Source organism: Colossoma macropomum, unplaced genomic scaffold (assembly GCF_904425465.1).
Source record: "Colossoma macropomum unplaced genomic scaffold, Colossoma_macropomum, whole genome shotgun sequence".
Classification (NCBI taxonomy): domain Eukaryota; kingdom Metazoa; phylum Chordata; class Actinopteri; order Characiformes; family Serrasalmidae; genus Colossoma; species Colossoma macropomum.
Window position 1 is genome coordinate 35,831,716 of NW_023494805.1, and position 25,116 is coordinate 35,856,831.

The window sequence follows — 25,116 nt, forward strand, 5'->3', positions numbered from 1 at the left end:
AGCAGTTAGATCCCATTGTTTTGAAGTCTAAAAATCAGTGTAGAACATTAAGAATCGTCACTACTGAAACACATTTTCGTGTAAACTTTACTTGAGCACAGCTGTTCAAAGCTGTGTTGGTTAGTCATGTACTGGCTCAAAATTAGCTAAAATTGTCACTACTGAAACATCTGGTAACGTTTCGGTAGTGTTATGATTACAAATGGAATGTTCAGTCATTTATTTGAATAAAATAGATAAAATAAAAAAGTATAGAGCCACTCAAAGCAAAAGAATTTTAGCCAAAGTCAACATTTACATATATATTCATTGCCTTCATTGTTCATTGCTGAAACTCAAGTTGCGATGACAATAAAAACATGAGTATATGATATGATAGTGCAGGCCTGTGGTGAAGGAGGGATGGTAATGCTTCTGCATAAAGGTGTGTTAATCATATCTAATGGAAAATGCCAACAAGTTAATATTTTTTTGCATCTTTGCATTATTTCCCTTTATACCTTTGCTTAGATTTTTTGATTAACGTGAGATGAAATATCAGCTCTGTCTTTCCCAACATTCTCTACAGTTCTCCCTCACATGGCCAGTCAAAAAATTCTAAACCTAAAAATGTTAATAAGTGCAAGATAATAAAAGATGTATTTCATGCTTTAATTACAAATAATTTAAATACCCAATTAAGTAAACAGATACTGAGATGGATTGAGTATCTGTATATTTCAATAAACCCCCCCATCCCTAATGAGAAGCTGTTTGTGCTCTCCATGAAATATGCTAAGTGTAATGTGTATTCATGTATGCATAAAGATAACGAGATTCTGTAAAGAATAATGCAGTTTAACTGACTAGAATTCAGGTTTACATAATGTGAACATAATTGGAGTAAAATTAAAAATCAAAAAGAACATTTGTCTAGTATTTTGAATAGATTCTTTGTGGTGTTGTGTAAAGTCTTTGGTTCTCCGCTTTATTTTTCTCAGATTCTGTTTGTCCAACTCTGAGTATTCCTCTAAGCATATGTTCACTGCACAATGCATTTAAATCACTCATGGATGAAGGAGAACAAGAAAGGGAGGAGGAAAAAAAACCCTAACATGAGAGAATCGGAGATTATCATTTCCAAGATGGGTATGAAATTAATCATGACATTGTTTACCAGCAGTGTGAAATCAGACAGTTTATAATTATTATGTAAATGTATTCAGCCACAATGAAAAACATGCAGACGCACAAATGCATGCAAATGTTCGCTCACTCACACACGTTAATCTGAATGTTTCCTCTTTAACATCGAATACATTTGTGCGTGTGTGCGTGTTTGTGTGTGTGTGTGTGTGTGTGTGTGTGTGTGTGTGCATACGTGTGATGAAGAGTGTCCATCCATAGCCAGGTTTTTTGTCAGCTGAGTAGATAATAATATGTTGCAAATATTTATTTTTTATTGAGATAATTTTGACCTGCGTGGTTATTATTCACATTTAAAAGGGGTTCCTTCAAGGCAGAAAACCTACATACAATACATACCTCCTATAAACCCCTTCAAGCTGATGCAGTTTAATCTGCTCTTTACCAATTATCATGTGATTTTTCAGTGCTACTATTTTGCTTATTTTGGTGTGTAATGAACATGATCTAACGGCAAAAAGTCTTACATTTTTAATTCAAAAAAACACGAATGGGAATACAAGACACATATCAGTCGTATTTTATTGTTATTCTGATTAAACAAATCAATAGAAAGCTCTTACCAGTCCAAACTGCACTCCGAATGAACAAAACACTGTGCACTCAGAAAGGAATGAATGCCACATCCATTTTTTTTACAGTAATAAAAACCCAGTAGCAAACAGAAAGCTTGCTGAGCTTTATAATCAGTGTTACTGCAGCACAGGGAAACGTACACATTACATAACCTCTCTGGTTTGTCTTTGTTTTTTTGCGTGCTTGGCGTGGCCAGGTTTATGGGGTTAAACAGATTTGCATCACAGAAAATAATGTTTCACATGCACATACCAAGCCAAATAGCAAGCTATGCTTCCTGATGGATGCACCAAGTAGGATAGCTGGCTAGCTGCTGCTCACCATGTACATACAAAGCTAAATAGCTAGCTAGCTAAATTGCTTGGTATATACATGGTGTACCCTGACATGTGTCAACTTACTTGTCTCCAAATAACTAGCAGTTTGTCTTAATAGTGTTAATAATATCAAATTCTTTATTGGAAAGTCTGTCCATTTGGCAGCCATCTTGGCAACAGCCCTGGGCAGTTATTTCCAGTGATACAAGACCAGGCTCCTATCTCTTTGACTGGGAGGGACCTATAACCTTAAAATTAGAAGCCACATTAATGTTTAAAAACATTTTTGTAATTTCTGGTGAAATCTGACCAAAATTACACAAATAGTTTGTAATGTTTTAATCTATTAAGGCACAGACGGCATTTTTTGTTTTTCCAGGTTGCTATGGCCACCGCACACGCTCATGTATCCACAACGAGGGAGGGCTATTACCGCTTTCAACTTAACCAAGCTGATTTGCTGTTTTTGTTGACGGGCAGAATTTTCCTTATAAACAGACAAGAGCTTTCCCATTTGTTTTTCAAGCAGTGAAGCAGTGTCTCCTCCTCCTTTATAATGTCTCTGCTAACATGCTTGAGCTTACCTGTGGCTTGGTAATTAGCTAGTTTATCCATTCTTTTGATTCACAGCCTCTGTCTCTGCTCACAGTTAAGAGTTCCACCATCTTATACATTCCAAATGAACTGGTCACTTTTATTTAGTATTATTCAGTAACTACAGTGAATCGTTGGGTAACCACTGTGAAAGTAACTGACTTGTCAGCCCAAAAACAGGCAACTAACACAGAAGGAAGGAAGGAATTATTATTCTCTGTACCCTCACTCTCCTCTACACACACACACACACACACACACACAAAAGGGGATCCGTCAGTCTAGCCAATTAGCAGTGTTTACACGATTTCAAGCCTCCATTTAATTCAGCCAAATAAAATCAGCATCAAACTGGAGTGGTGCTGCCATGCACACATCTCTCCCCTCTCAGCTCTCCAACCTTCAGCTAGTGCTGGCCAACTAGCCCTGGCCTGCCCACTCTCTAACCCTGGCAAAGGCTGTCCTCTACCCCCCACCCTTCTCCTCATTACTGCCAAATTAACATCCAAAAGCCCCCGGCTCATCTCTCCCCTCCGCCGCCCACACCTATCATGCACTTGGCCAGTCCCTCTCTCTCCAGATCAGAAACCCTTGGAACTCACCTCGAGCCAATTACAATCAGCAGATGATTTAAAAATGCACTCGCACTTGATTGTAATGAGAGGGTTTTACTCTTTCTCCTCCGACGAGCTGTCATTAATAATTCCCACTTTGATTAGTAACGAGAGACAAGGAGAGGAGGATAGAGGGAGGGAGACGGACGGAGATGAAGTGGGAATCCCTGAGCCAGGCTTTCATTACATCTACATTGTTGCCTGCCAAAAGTGTAAAAGCTCATGAAGAGACAAGCGTGGAAGGGCACAACACGATGAACACATGATCGCTGAGATAATAAACGTGGACGATGGAACGTTTATGGTAGTTATTGAAATTGAAATGAAAATGCTGCTCTATTCCTCAGACCAGTTCAGTTGTATCCAGTTGGATACCATAAATGGTCATGTGCAAACTTTTACAGCTACACTTAGCAACCATGCTGTTTTTTTATGTTGAAATTATGAAAATTTGAGGAAAATGTCTCAGAACTAGAACTGTGGCACCATACATGGAATTCAAACAAATTTTCATATTTAAACATTTGGTTTAAGCTTTGGCCGTCTCTTCAGGTTCGATCCCAAGTGTCGCTACAGCCTTCCGTGGCTGGGAGTCCAAGAGAGTGTAACTGGCCTCAATCTCTCTGGGAGGTTAGAATGACCCTCAATCTTGCCCCCATCACTTGTTGCAGTGCTAGCCAGTGTAACAGAATTAGCAGTTGGCGCTCTCCTCCAAGCATGTTGGGCTTTTAGTTCAGAACTAAAGACCCATGAATCAAGAGAGAGCTACACCTTTTCTGTTGTACTGAATTTGTAGAAACAGTGAGTCTGTAGCTTGCTGGGAGCCATTTGCTGTGGATATTTATATGAATATTTATAACCATTTTTGTTTACTTTTTTTAAATTTCCTTGCAACAGCAAGATGTGCTGCTTTTTGGCAACAGTTTCTGGCCATCCAACACAACAGCTGCATTAGTTTAGACTTTTCGCCAGCTGCTGAATCACACTAAATGGGAGTGGTGAATTTTAGTTTAAGTGGAGTTTAAACCAGGCTCATGGTTAGAGATGTAAGTAAAATCACAGCATGTAGGATTTAGTGTTTTTAGCTTACTTAACCAAAAAGGTCAGGTCATATTTTTGGTCGACTTTGCGCTGTGTGTGTGGTTCCCAGTGGTTTGTGTGATGCAACTTTTTTGTTTTTGTAATGCATGAACTTGAACTTCATAAACACTTGCCTTACAACTAGCCTACATTTGAACTTACATACAGTTGGTGCAACCAGTCCCAGAAAAGCAGAGTATTTTTACTCATTTCAATAAGCCAGAAGAATACAAACACCCACGAATACCTGCATATGTACACAGTATGTACCCACTTATGTAAACACAAGGACACTTCTATGGATTCTGCTTTATGCCATAGAAGTCTAAAGCTATTACTGTTGTCTTGCTGTGCTGTTTAAATACATAATTATAGTTGCTTATGTAATACAGTGCTCAATTGGCTACATTTAGTTATGTCAGATATTTACATTTATATTGATTTACATTCTGTATCCCAGTTTGATTCTGCACTTCCTGCTTTTTTGTACTTTTTTTGTTATGTAAATGAAAATGATTTTTGCATTTTGCATTCGTAGTTGATTGTGGACTGTATGCGTATCAATTTTAGTCATAACAACACATATGCTCTCCTACTTGCAAACACAAATGTAAAATGGTTAAAGGTTTACAGTCCTCCTAAAAGCCCCTGAACATTAAAACCAAAAGCTCTTTGAGCCTCATCATGCTTTATAGCCTCCTGCAGAACAGGCATCTCCAAAATTTTTATTTTATCACTAACGTTTTACGTCTTTTTCCACTTTCATGTGTTGCAGACACTGCGGCTACATCAAAGCCAAGCAAGACCCAGACGAAGAGAAAATGCAGTTTCAGCATGGAAGAGGTATGAACGTCAATTCAGCCACACATTCCCTTTATGGTTTGTCAAGAAAATGGTCATGTTTAGAGGTGGCATAAACGTAAAAAACAGGCTCTTGCTGGAAAACGAGGAGTTTTGTTTTTACTGCACTTTTTTAGGAGACTGTTTGCATTTATGACGCAAGTGTGTCCAAGAATAAATAGAAAGGTAAAAGTGCCTGTCAGAGGATTGAGAGCCTCTCCTTATGATTGCAGTCAAACTGCCGGGAAGCAGGACCTACATCCACCCACATACCTATGAGGACCCCAATCAAGCTGTGCGCGATTTCGCCAAGGAAATTGATGCTTCCAGCATCCGCATAGAGAGGGTCATTGGTGCTGGTGAGTGAAATGAAATGTTCAGCTATTTACTGCAAGGCCCAACTGATATTGTTTAAATGATGAAAGCAGTACATATTAAAATTCTATGGATTTATTGTCAGGAAAGCCGCTGATAAAGCATTTATGTCTTTAAATGTTTAATAAAAACACATTTAAGGACAAGGTGTTATATTCAATGACAACAAAACATGCTGTCTGGCTCAAAGGGGTGATAGTGCTTGCCGTGTGCATATAGGGCTTAACTGACCAGCATGTGAACCAGGGCCAATAATATGGTCAACAGTGGATCACTTAGCAAGTAAGAACATACTAACTGATGGATTTCATGCCTGGTTTTTCTCAATGAGTGTGTTTAAATATACTCCGATCATAATCGGATTTCTGCAGTTATCTGATTATTCAAATGGTCATGGAAACAGCACACTCAGATTTCTTAGATCAGAGTAAGATCTAGAAATCTGATTAAGAAATCCGATAAAGAGAGCTGGATTTTAGCTCAGTAATCAGATTTCTCTGTGCATGTGAACTCTTACTCTGATTTCTTTCGGATTTCTCAGTCTGCGCATGTACGGTAACAGACCGCAGTAACGGAAAAAGTAAGCAGTGTTGCCCGCGAGACGCAGCAAAACACTTTTGGAGGGACACTGAAACCAAATACATGCTTGATGAAATGAAGCATTTCAATATTTTGATGTATGTTCATATTTTCAGCTAAAGTGACTCAATGTTTTAAAAAAAAAGGCGCAACAAGTTTGAGTTTTACTTCACGTTTACATCATGTCTTCCTCTGCAAGTTTATTGATGGGTTTCAAAGCAGAAATCTGATTACTGTGTGACTCATATAGACTCAAAGTTTCCCATTATCTGATTACTCAAGTACATGTAAACACGTTGATCGGATTACTGACAAAATCTTCTGCAGTTATCAATTATTAAGTGCATGTAAAAGCACTCAGTAAGGAATTGCTGCAATCTTTGTAGGGTCCCTCTCAAGGAAAAAAATTATTTCCTCATTTTCTTTTATTTTAATGTCTCAAAATATACCATTCAAACTCCAGTTAATATGGTTCGTTTATAGAAATTAAGGTAAACAGCCTTCCTAAAGCAGTTTACCCCTGCCCATTCACCTTGAAGTTATAAGCATTGTTTCAGCCTGGACAGTTTTTATAACGAGACACAATACGGGACAGACAATCAGAACCAAGGTCATTTACACAAAGCAGGTTTAATGGCACAGTAACACAAAGAGCCTGTTTAATTTAAAGGGGTAAGGAGACGTTAGAAAGTGGTCATATACACATGAATTATAACTATTTTTGGTTCATAAACCATCGCAAATGTCATAAGTGGACCTCAATATACAAGAAAAATGTAGGATATGGGCTCGCAGCACTAACAGCGATGACTTTTGAATAGGAACCGTGTCTGTGCTAAAACATATAATTAGTATGTTTTCTGTTTTGTCTGTTGGTAAAAGAGCTGCTCTGCTGCTTTGGCTGCTCCTGTTGACAAGAGCTTTCAACTTATTCAGTTCGAAGAGGCTGATAATGTATGTGTTACAATATTTGTATTGTCTTGTTAACCTGGGCAAGTCATTTTAAAAGATTATCTGTGCTACTGCAGCACTCTCAAGGACTTTCTCTCAGAACTGAAGCTCCTTTTCAAAACTCTTAACAAATGTAGTCATTAGACTACTAATGTATGCCGAAGAGTTTTTAATTACACAGTGTCTGTATCCTCTTATCTTCACACACAAAAGCCCGACTCTGCTTTGTGAAATATTGAGCTTGTTTTGCCTCCTGGCTCGCTGTTGGAGATCAGCACTGAACAGCTCCCTTCACTCAGCCTACTAGATCTCACTCAGCTTACTCCGACAGTGGCTTTTTTGTTGTTTAGTCTATCTATACCGACACAACAATTTGAAATTAAACAGTGGCTCTGAATGTGAGCCACAGCTTATGTGTACATAGTCCCTACATTTCCAGGAACCTTAAGTAATTGGGTGAATTAACATAACCTGACCTTACCATAATCTGTCTGTATTCCTCAGGAGAGTTTGGAGAGGTGTGCAGCGGCCGCCTGAAGCTGCCCAGCAAACGGGAGATCTACGTAGCCATCAAGAGCCTGAAAGCGGGCTACTCGGAGAAACAGAGGCGGGACTTCCTGAGCGAGGCCAGCATCATGGGCCAGTTTGACCACCCCAACATCATCCGGCTAGAGGGAGTCGTCACCAGATGTGAGTGACTGAAATCATGTGTAGGCACGGTACATGACATAGCAACTAAAGTAAAACTAAAGTAGGTTTTTAGCACCAAACATGTCTTGGCTGTTCGATTGTAGTTGGCACTATAAAACTAGATTATTGTGCAAAAGTCAGTGACCACCTTTCGTTTATTCATTTCCAGTAAAAATAGCCATTAAGTGCAAGTTATTCACTTTTCAGTGGCTGAAAAGAAAATATATTTGACAGAAAATTACACAGATGTGTAAAGCCCACAACAAGCTTAACAGCTTTCGTTCATTTTGAGAGACTTTTTGCAGGACCCTTTTTTCACATCTCCAAAGTACAGTCTTAGAAGTTGGTTGCATTTTCTGCTTCTCACAATCAAAGTAATTACATATTCAGTGATGTTAGGGTCTGGACTCTGGGGTGCCCAGTCCATTATCCTGAAAACTAGAAGCTTCTTTGTTTGATTTGCAAAAATTCTTAATTTTTCCTATTACTTTTTCTCAGTAACGGCTTTTGGGAAGCTACTCCTCCTTTCAGACCCATAGTATTGAATTGTGTTCTCACAGTGGAAGGATGGACAGAAACACCTTTGAATTCGTTTACGATCTGAAGCAAGAGTGGAGCTCAAAGATGAAAGGTTTAAGCCCCGCCCATGCACCTTGAAGTTGTAAGGAGCATTTGAGCCCAGACTATTTTTATAATGAGACACAATACAGGACAATCAGAACTAAGGTCATTTACACATAACAGCCTGTTTGACAGTAAAAAGTGGTCATATACAAATGAATTAAGACTATTCTTGGTTCATATGGAGCTCAATTTTCTTCTATCTCTCAAAGATGAAAGCTTTAAGTGCTGTTTGTCTGATGGTGACAGTTCCCCTGGTCTAGCAGGTCTTCCAGGTGGTCGTTAGGAAGCCCATTTTTTCTGTATCTTTCAATAACTTTATGAACTCATTCGTTTTCACTCATTTTTTTCACTTATTTTCAGTTGTCATATCTTACCTCCTCAGAAATATCTCCTGAAAAATAGATAATGTGGACTTAATGGCTGTTTTGACTGGAAATTTACTGGTCTCTGATTTTTACACAGTAGTATATGTATCTATGATTCTCCAAATTAGTCAATTATAGTTTAAAATAATTGCATTTAATATAAATGTGTATTGTTTTTGTCTATGTGGTGCTTATATCATACATTTGGCTTAGCTGATACAGTGAATGTAGTGATTAATCAGCGCAACCACGTATGGTACATATAGAACTGCGTGAGGAAACAAAGCTGAAGGCACATTGCCAGCGCCTGTGTATTATTACCACGTCTTCAGCAAGCGCAAGCATTGTGTCCTTGCGAAACAGGCTGTCTTTTTCCGAGCGCATTTGTTCAGGTCTGCTGGACACAAGGCAGTGTGGTTAAAGGTCTGCTGTGCTGGCTGATGTGTTTGGCCTTGCAGAAGACTGGGCTGTTTCGTCATATGTCCGTTAACTTCAGTCTAGTCAGAAGAGACAACTAGAACACTAAGAATTTCCAACTCAGACGTTAAGAAGCAAGCCTTTCAGCTCCAAATTACAATGCACATGCTGTATTATCTGTCGTTTGAATTGTTTATGCGCACCTGTTTCTTTCACATTTTTTCATCCCCTTTTCATTTTGTCCTATTGTTCGTCAGCTTATCTGCAGCAGCCGTGGCATATTTGTGTGTCGCTTATTTCTGCGGATTCTGAGTGGAAAATCTTTATCTCCAACCATGATCTGACTTTTCCAGCTCATTACTGGGCAATGAAGGCACGTCAAAGGATTATGTTATTTCCAAAGGGAAAGAGAGAGCTTGTGGGAGAACTCCAAGCTTTTCCTGGCACATAAAGCACGTTTCCTGATCCTGGTTTTTACCTATGGAGCCCAACAAAAGGCAACAAAAGCCCACATGCATATGTATGACCCCATTAATATTAATAATTTAAATAGTTAATTGGATGTGTTTTAGCATCATAAATATTCAGTGGAATGCATATTAGTGCCACAGTCTTGCACCATTCCTTAATTCTTTTTTTTTTTTCTTTCACACTCTTTCGTTCCACTCCCTAATGCTGAATGCTAATCCTGACCTTTTGTTAGCACTGGTTCATATGGTTTGTAGAACTATTACCCGTGTAAATCAAGCTTGCTTTCCATTTCAAAAAGGCAGATGCTGCCTAATTGCCACTCTTTCACGAGTAAGTGGTGTTTTTAATGCATTATGGAAATAGCGAGGAACGCAGTACGGGCTGCTTTAAAACTCAGAAAAGAGGTAAGGGAGAAGTTTAATTGCAAGTAATGAAGGCTAACGGCTCCTGTGGACCTGCAACCCGTGGTGGAAGTGTGGTGTTTTGTCAGGATCCTAGAGAGTGAACATTTTAGTCTGAGGCTGAGAGATGTGAGGTAGTGAACGCTAACATTAAACCATGCTAACAAGGATTACTTATCAAACTTTTGGGGACACATAGCTTTTCAGAATGTCTTTAATACAGTTGAGTATATTTTATTTGTTACTTTGCAGTAAATGATATATAAAATGTTTAGCGCTTACATAATTGGTGCCTTGTGTGAGGAAGTACAGCCAATATATGCCTAAATGTCCACTCTTCAAGCAACCACAGTGACATCTGTACATCCGGACGTCACCAGATGCAGACAAACAGATTCTATTCTGTGCACCAAGAGATGGAAGAGCTCCATTTTCATTACAAGGACATGGTCTGGAGCTGATTGTGGAACATAAGACCATCAGACTTCCAAAATATGACCTGGAGAACAAACCAAATGTCTTCAAAGAAGACATGAGGAACCTACTTCACGTGCTGGACTTAACTGATGGTCATCAAAAAAAGAATCGAAGAAAAACTTACGGACATCAAAAGGGAGAAAGATGTCAAAGTGGATGGCCACTGAAAATTGCAAAAAAAGAGCAGAAAAGCCAAAATCAAGAATGATTAAGATCTTCTAAGAGAACTGAACAGTAGCTGCGTTGAAAGCCTAGGCTACAGCCGAGGTAGGTCATACGTACGTCATAGCAGGCCGTTCCAAAGAAAATGCAGCCTACATTTGGAGTGATTTCAAGGACGCATCAGATGTATCCTTCCAAGCCTTTGGTTACCCACAGTTCTTGCGCGTAACCTATCAGATCAATGTGTAGGAAAAAAAAAACAGCACCACAGAAAAGGCAGCAAAATAAAGCCGTTGGACCAGAGCTTGTTTTAAAATGTCAGTTCTTCACATCCTTGAATTTGTCTTCGTTACGTTATACAGTGTAAAATCACTGATTAATTAAAGCGTTCGTCCATATATCATGTATATATGTATGTATGTAGTTTATCGCAATTCATGAGAACATCTCCTCCATTTCTGTGAAGAAATGAAAGAGCAACAAACACAATGCAACGAGTTCCATTTTCTCTCACCAGTTCCCTCACGAGTTTCGCGCCGCTCTGGCGACGTCACCATGCAGCCTCGTTAGGACTGTTCCCTTTGTGTGACCAATAGGCTACAAAGAAGGTGTCTTAATAGGGACAGTCTTACGGAGAACCTGCACTGCAGCCTAGGCTGCAACAACATCTCTCAAAGAAACATAGAAAAAAGGACAGTTTTCCAGAAGATATGGGATATCAAAAATACGTTTCAGCCTTGAGTGGTTATACTGAGAGATGTCATTAGACAAATCATAACAGATCGACAGAAAATCAAAGATGCAAGGTATACTGTATAGCAGACCATCAATTACCAAGACAGTTGTAGATGTAGATGAAGTTAGACACGCCCTGAGATCATTGCCCAGAAAAACAGTGGAACCGCTAACATTGCAACAGAAATACTGCAGTGTTGAAATGATGACTGTGAACTATCACGACACATCTTTTCAAATAAATCCATTTTAGATACTTAAGCTACTGTTGATTAACGGTGGTTTATTATTATGGGACGTTCCTTTACATTTAAATAAGATTCATTTTTAACAATCAAAGTGAATCTGAAATATTTTTATAGTGCAAAATAGTAAAAAACAAAACTAAACATACAGATAAACGTAAGTCAGTAGTGCTTTCTAACATGAGCCTTACAGGCCTGGCAAAAACAGCGCTAAATGTTGTTTCACACATGAATTTCTACCAAGGTGAAGTTGGCTTCTTTGGCAGCTTTTTGTTCAGTTCCACCTTAAATGGAGCAGCAATTACATTGTGGCATCTGTACAGGCGTCTGAATGTAACTGCTGTACATTCCATTTAAGGTGGAATGGGAAACTCGAATAAGAAGCCAACCTCAGCTTCAGCTTCAATTTCTCAAATCATTTGTTTCATGTATGTATTCTATAAACTCAAGCATCAGACACTGGAATTTGGAAGCTTATTCGTGGCTTATCCATCGTTCTGGTGTCCATGTCAGGTTAAGGCTAAGCTCAAAAAACTGACGTTCCTTTATGTCCACTGTCTCGAAAACAAAGCAGACTACTTCAGATGCAACAGACTAGACAGCAGGAGGTGATGGAGGTTCTGCCTCATTTTCATTTTCATTCGAGGCATGACTGAAACATCCCTGACTCAGACGCTCAGCTAAAAGGGCTTACGTTAAAGTGGTTTGCACTGTTTGTACGTTATGTTTTGCTTATTTGTGGCGTACTGGTATAATTGTTATGATGAAACTCATACTACTACCACAGATGTTGAAACGCTGGAAAAAAAGAGCAGAATGGGGGGACTGGAAGAGGAAGGTGCAGAAAGAGAGAACAGTGTGGAGGTCGATGTGTAGAAAAGCAGACGTGTCAGTGCATCCATATGTGCCTGGGGGAGTGCGGGGGCATGAACACACACACATGTGATACAGAGCAGATGCAATTTCACACATGACAACCCATTAGGTCAGTGGCTGGAGGACTGAGGACTGAGGGAGAGAGAGAGAAAGAGAGAGAGAGCAGATGAGAAAAGAGCATCAGCGCAATAAGCTTCTCCTGTTCACCCATCTGTAACAGTTTTAAACTCGGTTTAAAAGTGGCAGCGTGAAAATGAACCCTTTAAAGTCTACAGTACTATTCAGACGGGATTAGTTTTATATGAGGAGGTAGGGTAATGTACAATGCTGTGAAAAAGTATTTGCCCCCCGCCTCCGATTTCCTCCATTGTTGCATGTTTGTCACACTAAATGGTTTCACATCCCCATACAAAATGTTACCTATGGCAAAGAGAACAAACACGAACCACCGTTTTTAAATGATCATTTCGTTTATTGAATGATGTGTATCGCCCTTGTGAACAAGTAATTGCCCTCTTAAACTTGAAGGGACCAGTCTTTTACATCGCTGTGGAAGAATTGTGTCCCACTTGTCTTTGCAGAATCACTTTTATTCAGCCACACTGGAGGACTTTGAGCACAAACTGCTCATTTAAAGTCAGTTTCAGGTTCTATTAAGGTGCAGTCAAGCCTGTTTGTAGCTAGTTTAATTGATCCCAATTGTCAACTAAATTTGATTCATTTAATATTTTCTTTATTCATTTTAAGGTTGTAAGCTTATTTCATACAAAATTGAGCACACAACACTGATTAATCGGTAAGGCTCAAATATATCAAGGCTGTTTTGCACAATTGCACAATAACAAAAGATGAATGATCTTATCTTGAAATATTGAGTTACTAAGGGAACAGTTACTTTTAAAATAGGGCCAGTTAGTGTTGGATAACTTTTCTCCTTCAGTAAATGAACAGGTCATTTGAAAACTGTATTTTGTGTTTACCCAGGTTGTCTTTGTCTTCTATTAAATGACCAATTGGCACTCTTTCTAAATTCTAGACTAAGAAGTGGCAGCTTGATTTGCACATCACCATCACACTAAAAAGTTCCATATACAGTATGGTCAGCTAATCAGAAGAAAACAATTAATTTACCCTAAACACCTACATAAGTAAATACATAATTGATTACATAGTTACGTAGTGTTACATTAAATGTAATATACATTTGATTTTCGGTATCTACAAGTGAGTCTGCATTTCTGACCTTTTTTCTGTTTGCTTTCATTTCAAACAATGACAAAACCGTGGCAAAAATGTAGATTTTTTTTCTTTCTGCATAAATAAGACATTAACATCATCAAATTTAAATAATAATAATAATAAAATATCTTTTTTGTACATATAAATATAAATGTGGAATTGATAGAAGTTTCGAATCTACAATTTCAACAGAATCTCTCCACTCCCCTTAAAGAAGACATGTGTTAAGGCATATACGCCATAGAGGACCAAGGATGGTTAAGCACTAAAATAGAGAATCTAAAATCTCAATGGTCAGTTTTAGCTTATGGAGCATCTCTCCAGTAATCATTTTAGGGCTCCTTAAAGGAGTAAAAATTATGCTAATGTATGAGAAGGAGGGTTTTTTAAGCATAGGCATGGAGGCGTAATTGTGTGTGTGTGTGTGTGTGTGTGTGTGTGTATGTGTGTGTGTGTGTTTCACTCACAAAACTGCGTATTGCACAGCCCCAATCACCACTCTTTTATCCGAATAATGTTTTAAACCCTCACTCGGGCTTTGATTGCCCCATTCTTATGCAGATTGCTGCGACGCTGAAAGAAAGGCTTGAGGATGGCCCTTTCATTTGCTCCTCTTGTCACATGTCAGAAGGAGAAAAAAAAAGCAACAAAAAAGCCCTGCTGAGCCCTGTTTTTAGCCTCCATCTCTTTTTTATATACACCCAAGAGTCAACTAATCCGGCAGCATTCAATTTGGAGGCAGCCTGCATGTACCACGCTCCGGTCAATAACGTTCTTAGTAGGCACTATTTTGGGCACTTCGTCATTAGTGCTTTGTCTGAGATGGCAAAACGGAAGCTTGAGCAGCAGGCGAATCTTGTGAAGGCTTCAGATTAGATCTGAAACATTGGTATTGGAGCCCATGTGGGCACATGTTAATAAATTAGTACCAAGTATATTAACCCAGATTCAATTGCAGTCTTATGTACAGGCAGATTTGCACCATTGTTTTGCTATTTCTACCACTGTTGTAGAAGAGCGCAAACAGACAGCCAGCTAGAGTTGGGACCACTTACTGATTTATTTAATTATTGATAATTGTCGTGAAAGTAGATTTTTTTTTTCTGTTTTATATTAGTATTTAATATAGGTCTGTAATATCTAGAGTGGCAGTGTTTCTGCTGTGGTTAAGCATCACGACATGGTGTGTTAAGCATCATAACATGGTTAAAGTAGCCACACTAAAAATGTGAGTTACTCTGCGTTTAGTGGCTCATTCAAACCGAAATAAAAAAGAATGCCACTTCCATGCATGTCAGAGCAACTTGAAATACGAACGTAACATATTCAAGACACTATAAGTGAAGTAATTTTACTATAGCTTGTTACAGTCACTGTGTTTTTGTGGGAAAAAAATCATTACTTCGGTGATTATAGAATAAAATAAAGACTGTCACAACAAAGTGAGATTGAAGCCAAAAGTTTATATTCTCTTAGTTTATTTTCGTTTAAGTTATATACCAACTGTTTTTGTAGTTTACATAGACAAAATTGGTCAATTTAGCAGGAGTCCTCTGCCTGACTTAGCCTGTGCTGAGACCTCTTCACTAAATCCCTTGATGTAAAATAGGACAAAAAGAGATATCAAAATAAATAACACCCACCTCTACAGCAACTGTATGTCTTAGTTAAGATTATATAATTCGTGAGTACCCAGCCCACAAAGCATGTAATCCAAAGACAGCATTAAAAGGATGACTGGATTGAAAAAAAGACCTGCAAAGATTAACGCAACTTTTTGGTAATTCATACTAGTTAGTTCTAAACTACATTTGTAGTAAGGCTAGTAACCTTTTAAAATCTCAGGCTTATTAGATTCTAAGACTTATTATTCAGAAACTACAGGGACTTCAACGCAAACTGGCTGAGCGATTCTTAGATTATAGAAGTGTGTAATGAAAGTTTGGGCCTGCCTGTGGGCCTTGGCCATTTAAGGCGTTAACTTGTCAAAGAGAATAAGAAGCAATTTAAAAAAAACCCAAACTGCTATGGTCATGTGGTGTCTTTTACTAGAAAGGCACATCGTTGCTCATTGGTCAAGGCTTTTTCAGAGCGACAGCATGGTCAATGACCAGTCACGAGGCACAAACAAGCCTGTATCCCACATAGCCATCCCAAAACCGGAAGCCAACTTAAAAAAAAGGGGGAGGGGGTACCAGACCACAATAATCACATCTTTAAGTGTAAGTCAGATGGGTAATCGAAGAATACATCCTAGACATAATAAGCATTTGAACTAACAGTCTAGTTTATCTGACCTAATCTGGATTGCTTTTACTTGAAACTGTCCAAGTGGAATCAGCATTATCTACAAATGCTAATATTGATATTGTTAGATACTCAGTATTAAAGGGCTCAAATAGAGGCAAGGACAAAAAAAAACCTGGACCAGGACTAAAAGCTCCAGCATTCTAGGCCTTCTCTGCCGCCATGAGACATAGCTTGAGCAGCGAATCACTGCTAACTACATTATATGTCGTTCTGTTAAAAAGCTATTAAAAAAAAAGAATCGATAGGACATTGGAGTTAAATAACAGTCCCTTTTGTTCCCGGGTTGCTTGTCTTACAAGCAGGACGTGGGAAAGGCTGCTAGGGTGGCAGCCTGTTCGATATCTCTTTAATCCTATGAGTTACTTCCCTATAAATCACATCTCCTGCAGCCAGAAATAAAATAAGTCATTGGACATGAAAATGAATTCTTTTTTAGGGGTCGCTGTTAACAGGGAGGCTGCTGCTGAAAGAGAAAATAGGGTGTACAAGGTGGCTATTTTCTGGGCCATGACTTTAACGCCTGTTGTAAAATCAATAGTCCATCTGCAAGAGCGGTCATCTCGCTGGAGGATGAGAGAAGATGCCTGTGTTGGTTTAGCTGGTTAATGGGGTCCTGCTGCTGAGGAATGCATATATGCACACATACATTTACTGGCTAATTTATTGGAAACTCCCACCTTGCAGAAACTGACCAGTGATGAATGCATGCATGCAGTCTGTAATTGCGCACCTATATTGTGCACCTGTAAAATAGCTGGAGCTCACAAAGCAGCAGAAGTCCTAATGTACATGCTGTAAAAAAAGGGGTTTTTTTTTAGTTACTGTTTATTTACAGTACTCATACAGTATATAAAATGACACTGCTTCACTGTATTTGTAAATATTGTTTATTTACAGTTTTCCCCACACTTCTATATTTCTAATGTGCGAATCATATGCGCCCTAATGTGCATCCACAGCTGTCTGAGGGCCCTCACTTTGGCTACATTATTTAGTAGAACATGTAAATATATAGGCAAACATGACAAGGTAAACATCACGTTTGTGCAGTTACATGTATTAAACCAGTAGTTAAGACTACAAAGCTTGGATTAACCAAATATCTATTATTTCTAACATTACCAGATGAACTACTTAACTGAAACGCAAAACGAGATTCGAGATTCATGGTTAAAATATCAAAACATGTCAAAGGCATTGAAAAAATATATCACTGTAAAGTTACAGTCAATTACTTTCACTTTCACAGTAATTTACTGAGCCATATTTACAGTAAAGAATAGTAGAACAGCAAATGTACTGTGACATCATGTCACCTGACACCAACTGTGATGTAGATGCATACTGCTGCTATTGTGCTGTTATTTACTGTTAATGTTTTAAGTAAATTACTGTAAAATTACAATGACTTTCACTTTACTTTCACACTAATTTAGTAAACCATATTAACAGTAAGTAAGAGTAGAACAGCCACTACTGTGACATCACGTCACCTGACCCCACAAGATTACTGTGAAGTAAATGCATATTGCTGTACACTTATAGTAATAAGCTGTATTTAAAAATATGGAAATCTCCTGTATTTTTGCAGAACTGTAAAAGTAGTGCTCATTAGCCAGTAATTTACTGTAATGTAAGAAAAAAACTTTCAATTCTCTTTCAAAACTGTTTTTTTTTATGTCTAAAACTATGTTTTGCACTGTATATGCAGAGAATATTTGACAGAAAACAGTTAAACTTTGCTTAGAATTTGCACACATAATGGCAAAACCTCACATCTGGTGATAAAAATAAAGTTTTTTTGTTTTGTTTTCCAACATTTAAATAAATCCAAAACAGACCTTGCATAAAAGTTCAAAAGCAATAAAACCTGAATAATCACAATAAAAACACTTTTTTATTTAAATCTCACATCTTTTATGTCTACCTCCGTCACGTTCCCTAATTCTGCTCACAGTCATTTGCTGTATTATTACAGAAAATATCTCAAGATTAGTTAATTTCACAGTCAAAAGATGTATGCAGTATTTTACTGTAAAAAAATATTGTTCAACTATTGTGAAATTCTGGCAATAGTTAACAGTGTATCTTTGCTAAACCACAAGAAATGCTGAAAAGCTTTATCTCCAATACTCCGACACCGGCTGCTTAATACTGCACCTAAATCTAACACTTCCAGTGTGCAAATACCAGCTAATTACTATAAGATTTGACATTTTGCCTTCTTTGAAAAGAAGCCTGACCTGCATCTGCATCTACAGAAATGTGCTGTTTTTTAGGATTACAGTAGATTACTGTAGTTTTTTGCTGTCACTTTCTATGCAGTGTACAAAAACAAACACTGAAATACAGATTATATCTCTGACCGTGCTGCCTGTCTCGCCTCTCTCTCTAGCTGTCCATACAGTGAGATAATCTTTGCTGCGAAGCTCGCCACAGGCTCAGGTGGAGCCGCTGCAGTATTGTGTTGCAGCGATTCGGGAGCCAGGCATCATTTCCCTTTGATTACAGTGGGCCCAGTGTTCCTGTCAGGTACTCATTTTCCGCTGCACTTAGGTGTAACAAATATCTGGGTCAGAATGACTCTGGCGGGAACGCATTTATTGAGCAATTTCCGCCCGCAGCTACGTACACATTCCGAGCGCCTCCCTGCCTCTTTGACGAAGCCTCGCTGCGACAACTTTGTTAAAGTGCATATGATTCTGAGCCACTGCCCCAGATATCAATACACCAGCACACCTGGAATTATAACTCCTTCCAGCAGAGCGAGCGACAGCTCAATATTCTCAGCCTGCAATTCGCTCAGACCCACCATCCTCAGTTACCATTTCTAGAGTCAGTATGAGTCAGAAGCGGCGATGGAAAGTGGAAAGTGTGCTTTTTTTCATGAAGGGAATTTCAGGCCTATTCAAGGCCAAGTCAGCGACATGTTCCTACATGAAATACATGTATCCTATAACTCAATCATATAGAACCTTTCACGTGTAATCATATAGCCTGATTCAGTGTGCAGCATTTATTACTGCCCTGCAGTGCGGTGTATGTCATTTCCTCTGTGTCTGGGCCTGGATCCTACTCCTATTGAGATGCACTACCTCAGGCCATCCTGGCTCAAGCTGTAAGTGAGAGTGACTTCTGTTTAAGGCAGTGTCTGCAGTGTTATTACAGTCTACAGGGATGTCCCCATCTGATCCGAAGGCGTATTTCAAAGGATCAGTATCAGCTATATAAAGGAGGATCAAATTCCAAGCGTTTGTTAAGCAGTGAGGGACGTTTTCAGAAGATTGCTATCTGCAGTGCGGAGCTATATTTAAAGCAGAAAACAGCCCTATAGCCAATTGTAATATCTGCAAGTTGCCTTTCAACAAAGCATGAAGGTTATTCACAAAACAGCATCATAGTTGGCAAATCAAAACATGTCAAATGCATTAAAAAAACACACTGAGAAAAGAAAATCACTGTAAAACTACTGCCAGTAATTTTACCCTTATAGTTAATTACTGAACCATATTAACAGTAAATAACAGTAGATCACCTGACATCACAAGACTACTATGATGTAGCTGCATGCAGCTGTACGCTTACAGTAATAAGCTGTATTTCAAAATACAGAAATCTCCTGTATTTTTACATAACTGTAAAAGTAATGCTTACTGTAACATAAGACATAAAAACAAAGTGAATAAGGCAGATAAATACTGTTAAAAATATCAGTTTCACACTTACAATCGACACCACATTTGTATTTGAAAGTAGAAGTAAAGATATTTTACTATGATTTGAATTTGAAGTTATTAAAAGTTATTGTCGTGATTTGTGGGGAAAAAAACATTCTTTGTAATTTTGCCTGCCATTTCTTGACATCAAAACGGACAGAAAATGTCAAAAGTGCAGACTCAAACCTGTTGTAAAGCGAATGTAAATGTAATTCATTACATAAGTAACTATGTATAAGTGTACTTATGGACAGAGTAACTAGGGCTATCACAGTGTACACATTAAAAATGCTCTAACGAAAAATTACTGACGCTACTGCTTTTTAACAACTTGGACTTTTCCCCAATTTTCTCCCTAATTTAGTCGTATCCAGTTCCACCCGCTAGTTAGGACTCACCCAGTCACATGATACCACCAGCGCTAGGAGGGCGAAGGCTAGCACAGGCTTCCTCCAAGACCTGTGAAGCGCCACCGCATCTTTTTGAACTGCCGCTCTTGCAACTGAAGCCCAGCTGCAGCGCGCTGTACGTTAAAATCCGCAATTGTAGCCCTCTCATTCTAATACAGCTTTTAAGTGGCTTTTAAAGTAATACTTTTAGGACTCTCAGTGACGATGCTGGACAGTGCTGGAGCAACAGTAAGGTGAATATGTAGAGTACCCCTCAAGAGCCTCCACTGTAACAAGAAACCACCAGCTTTATGACTGAGAACCAGCAGACTGCAATCGTGACTGCGTATATGAAATATGAAACTATTAACTGTATATGAAATACACTGATGAGCCACTTCATTAAGTGCACCTCTTTGTTTCTACACTCAATGTCCACCATACCAGCTCCACTAACCATATAGGAGCACTTTGTAGTTCTACAATTTCAGACTATAGTCCATTTGTTTCTCTGCATACTTCGTTCCCCTGTTCTTCAAAGGTCAGGACCCCCACAGGACCACCACAGAGCAGATATTATTTGGGTGGTGGAGCATGATAGCGTGTGTTGCGCTGATATGAGTGGATCAGAAACAGATCATTTTTCTCTGTGTATGTATGCATAAATGTGTGCTTGCGCTTATCTCTCAACCTTTTGGATCTCGTTGGATAATTTGCCCCGTCAGACATCCGGATGACAGCTGTTTGATTGCAACATGAGCTAAAGGGGAAATTAACAGTCCCCCTCAAGGTTGCTGGAGATTAATGTCAACAGTGAAGCGTACCCTCTCACATTCAGAGGTTTCTTTTTTTTTTGTATGTCAAGAGTTTTTGAGGTGCAGAGCAAAGGGGCTGAGATGTTTAATCAGTGTCTAATGCAGAGTTAAACAGGTTTATTGGCCGTGCATGACTCCCCGCACGCAACCGCGAACCACCGGTGCCCTTTCGAACCACTTAGCTGAGTGTTTTTGATAAAGAGGTTTTAAAAATCAATGCCATTTTCACGAGAAAGCCTGATAGCTTTCTCAGATTCAAAATGAAACATCTCTTTGAAAGACAGAGCCGAGGCTTGATTAAAACCCCAGAGCAAGTCTGTCTAAAGTAGAGGTGTCATGAGTTTTTGCCCACCGATTTGTGTCCATTCTAGTATTCATATTTTTTATTGACAATACAGCCATTCAGTGCACAGTCAAATAGATAAGTTTTAGCAAACCAATCCATTTGTATAACATGTGCTACCAATCGCCAATTGCTCTACAGTGCTGTAAAATCACTAGAGTGACACACACTGAGCTGATATGTTCCATTTTTTAGACTTTTTTTTATTACAATTTCATGTATCCACCTTATTTTTTACACAACCACTGTTTTTCAAGATTATGGCTGAAATATCTGGTTGGGGAACAGAAGTGTCATTCATTACACTGCGTTTTGACAAAAAGTCAGTCAGAACACGGACACTGCAGATGTTTCAAATGGCAGCTGAGTTTTCATTTTCCCTTTTTTAAATAGTAGAAGGCAGCTGATTCTAAAGAATCGATTCTTTGACTCCAACACTTATGGGAGTTGGGGTCAACTCTTGGCCAAAGACTCCGATAGTTGAAATGACTCTTTGACTGTGTTTTAACACAACGTAACTGGCTTGAGGCTTGACGGATGTCCTTGTAATACAGGAATGAGTAGCGTGAGTTTGTTGAATTACCAGGGTTTAAACAATGCTAATGCTGCTCAACAGCCGCTCTAAGCACTAACTCTGCTCATAAAAATTTCGTTATTTCGTTGTTTGCTGCATCACTGTGCTTCTTCATTTTCTTCATGATTAAGGTTCCAATGAGTAAAAATGTACAAGGAAGGAAAAAAGACCAAAAATGAACAATATTTCATTGTGAAAAAGGGGATAGAGCTGAAGTTGCCTTCTTATTTGCCACCTTAAATGGTGCTGTAGTTACATTCTGTTACCGGCGCCCTATTAAGGTAAGTGCTGCATCATTTAAGGTGGAATGGCAAAGTCGAATAAGAAGCTGGCGAATACAAAGCCAACCAGCCTCATGAAAAGAGGAACAAGATAACATCCAACTGCTCCAGATTGAAAGCTTGGTTCCTTTCCAGAGAATTGAAAAAGAAACTGAAAATGGTTTCTTTTCAAAGAATCATGACTGCAGTAATGATTTTCTAAGTATATCTCCCTGAGTTTTCCTTCGCCCCTTATTACGTGAAATAAGGTAGAGATGAGGGTAAGATACCCTGAAACATTAGTCAGCTGGTAATCATTTGTCAAGCTATCTGATATAACTGAATTTTCATTATATCACTAGAATATCTTACTACTCAAAAAATTAGTAAACTACATTGAGGATGGTTTCATCTCTGCTCGTTTCCCTTTGTCCGCTGACTCTGGCGCTGTCCTGGTCAAAATTAAGTGGAGTCGAGGTGTCAGCACCATCGATTCCAGCGGCAGGAGTCGAGAATTGACGTAGAGTCCAGAAAACCTAGAGTTCTGCACCCACACACCACCCCACCCACTGAGAGAAAATGTTCAGCCAGCTTTGAGCAAGACCTTCCTTGATATTATGTTTCACTCAAAAATACGTCAATGTACGAAAGGAAAATGTGTGACTTACAATTGAAAGTTTTTTTTTTTTGTTTGGATCTGGATAAACTCCAGGGCCATTGCTATTCAATGCATTATTTACATTTTTATATATATAAAGTACATTTTTTAACATTTTATTTTGTGATTTGTAAACATTTATAAAGATTTTTCTGTCATGGAAAAAACTACATATCATTCCTCTGTCAGAAAGAAGGGACAATAAATAGATAAATAGAACAATAAATAAAATAAATAGGACAATAGATGACTGACTTTTTTGACTTTTGTTTTGCGATTTTTATTCTATGATACTCATTTTTATTTTCTAACATAGTTTTTTCATGTTTATTTATGAATTTTTCTTTTTTTTTGGTGAGAAAGCCTGATACTTTTAGATTCGAATGAAAACGTCTCTTTTGTGATCCCTGAGGTGCAGCTGGGTAAAAAGTCTGTTGCCAGTGTGACTGAAGTCAGCGTCTTGGGAGGCCGTCCAATCTGAGACCGGTCCTGCCACCCGCTCTCTCAGGATCAATGTCAGTCAGAAGCGTCTCATGCCTCTCTGTGATAAAGCAGCCACACACTCACACACACACACACACACACACAAGGTGACATCAAATGGCTGCCCGCCGCCGTGTCGTCCTGGGAGCTGCGCGTGCGGCACTTTGGGTCAGCTGACAGCTGCATTACTCTGCCGCCGAAAAGTAAAAGGGAATTGGATTTTTTTTTCTCCTTCTTAGCTTGAAAGGGGAGGTGGGGGGTGTCTGGCAAGACATTTATCATGGTGAGATAGTGATTTAATTTGGGCTGATGTACAACTAGGCTGGCCGCTGTGGAGATGCTCCAGCAGGGCTATTGACCTCCCCTCAACACAGACACACACACACACATACGCACAAACCCGACCTCCATGTCCACAACACATATCCCAGCATTCCAGAGCGGAGACAGAGCAGATTCGAGCTATTCATCAGCTTCGGCACAGGCAGTATTTACACGTCCCTGAGCAAGAGACATGGACAATGGCTTACAACTCAGCTGTGGCATCTCTGCTAAGCACATACGAGACAGAGCTGCAGGCACCATCCACTGTATCTATATGTCTGCTTAAAGCAGTGGTTCAGCGAAAATGCCAGAAGTAATTGATCAGCCAAGACATGTTTGGTATAGGCTTGTGAGATTGTGTGCAATATAATATCATCTGATCGCGACCCGTAGCCATCAGCAGTTGAGGATGGTATCGTCAGGGATTGAGAAGGGGTGGCAGAGCCACTTTTCAAAAGAAAAAACAGAGCCAAGGCACTTTCCTGCACCATCACCAAACGAAAGGAAAGAGCCAGGAATGATGACTGCAGACTGCAGGTCCTCTTAATCGGTATCAGTGACTCCTTTCTCCAGTAACCGTTTCAGCACAGTAATGTGGTAAAAGTAGTGTTGTATTCAAAACCACTGGAGGCGAGTCCGAGTCAAGACTGAGAACTGGACGCATCGTGTCACAGTCAAGACCAAATAAAATAAAAATTTAAAGTTTATTGTACATTCATTAATATTCCTTAAACATTATATTAATAAACATATATTTTACAATACATTGTAAAATTTTACGATATATTGTGTATTTTACAAAACATATCGGAACAAAACCTTGTATCTCCAAGTAAATTGGGGTCATTTCTTTTGGTCCATTCATCATGAAATTTACATACATGCATACATACAACAGGCATATTAAAATTATGTCAAAAAACCTGAAAAACGTCAAAAATGGAGATACGAGGTTTTGTTTGTATATATAGTGTATATATAGTGCATATTTCACAATATATTACATTTATAAATAACATTAAGCCTAAAATATAATAACATTGTAGTCTAAGTGCAACTTTACATTGTGACTTTTGGAAGTAAATTACTGTAAAGTCATTCTCAGTCCCCCTTTTTCTAAAATGTATTCACCACCTAAAGTCAACTGAACATAAACCAACCAACATACATCCATTTTTGTTTTCAAATGAAAATATAATAATAATAACATTCCTACTTCCTACTCCTACTTAATAACAATCCTGTTTCCCCTCAGGGAGTGTTTGAATTTTGGAACCAATGAACACCAGCAAGCAGATAAAACATAGTTAAGCCTCATAAAAAGGATTGAGTAGATCCTTCGCCGACAGCAAACAGATTTTATTTATACATGTAGAGAAGGTGTTATTCTGTTTAAAGATTTTGCTGATATTCAATAGTGATAGAAAATAA

The 25,116-nt window shown here is 38.8% G+C and overlaps 1 protein-coding gene across 1 annotated transcript in view; it reads left to right on the forward strand.

Annotated features, from left to right (window-relative positions):
- epha4b (eph receptor A4b) overlaps window positions 1–25,116 on the forward strand; it is a 186,238-nt gene that overhangs the window by 142,594 nt on the left and 18,528 nt on the right. Inside the window, exons 9-11 of the mRNA XM_036596481.1 lie at window positions 5,142–5,209; window positions 5,440–5,565; window positions 7,616–7,801. Of these exons, the coding sequence (XP_036452374.1) occupies window positions 5,142–5,209; window positions 5,440–5,565; window positions 7,616–7,801 (380 nt within the window). The remainder of the gene's footprint in view (window positions 1–5,141; window positions 5,210–5,439; window positions 5,566–7,615; window positions 7,802–25,116) is intronic.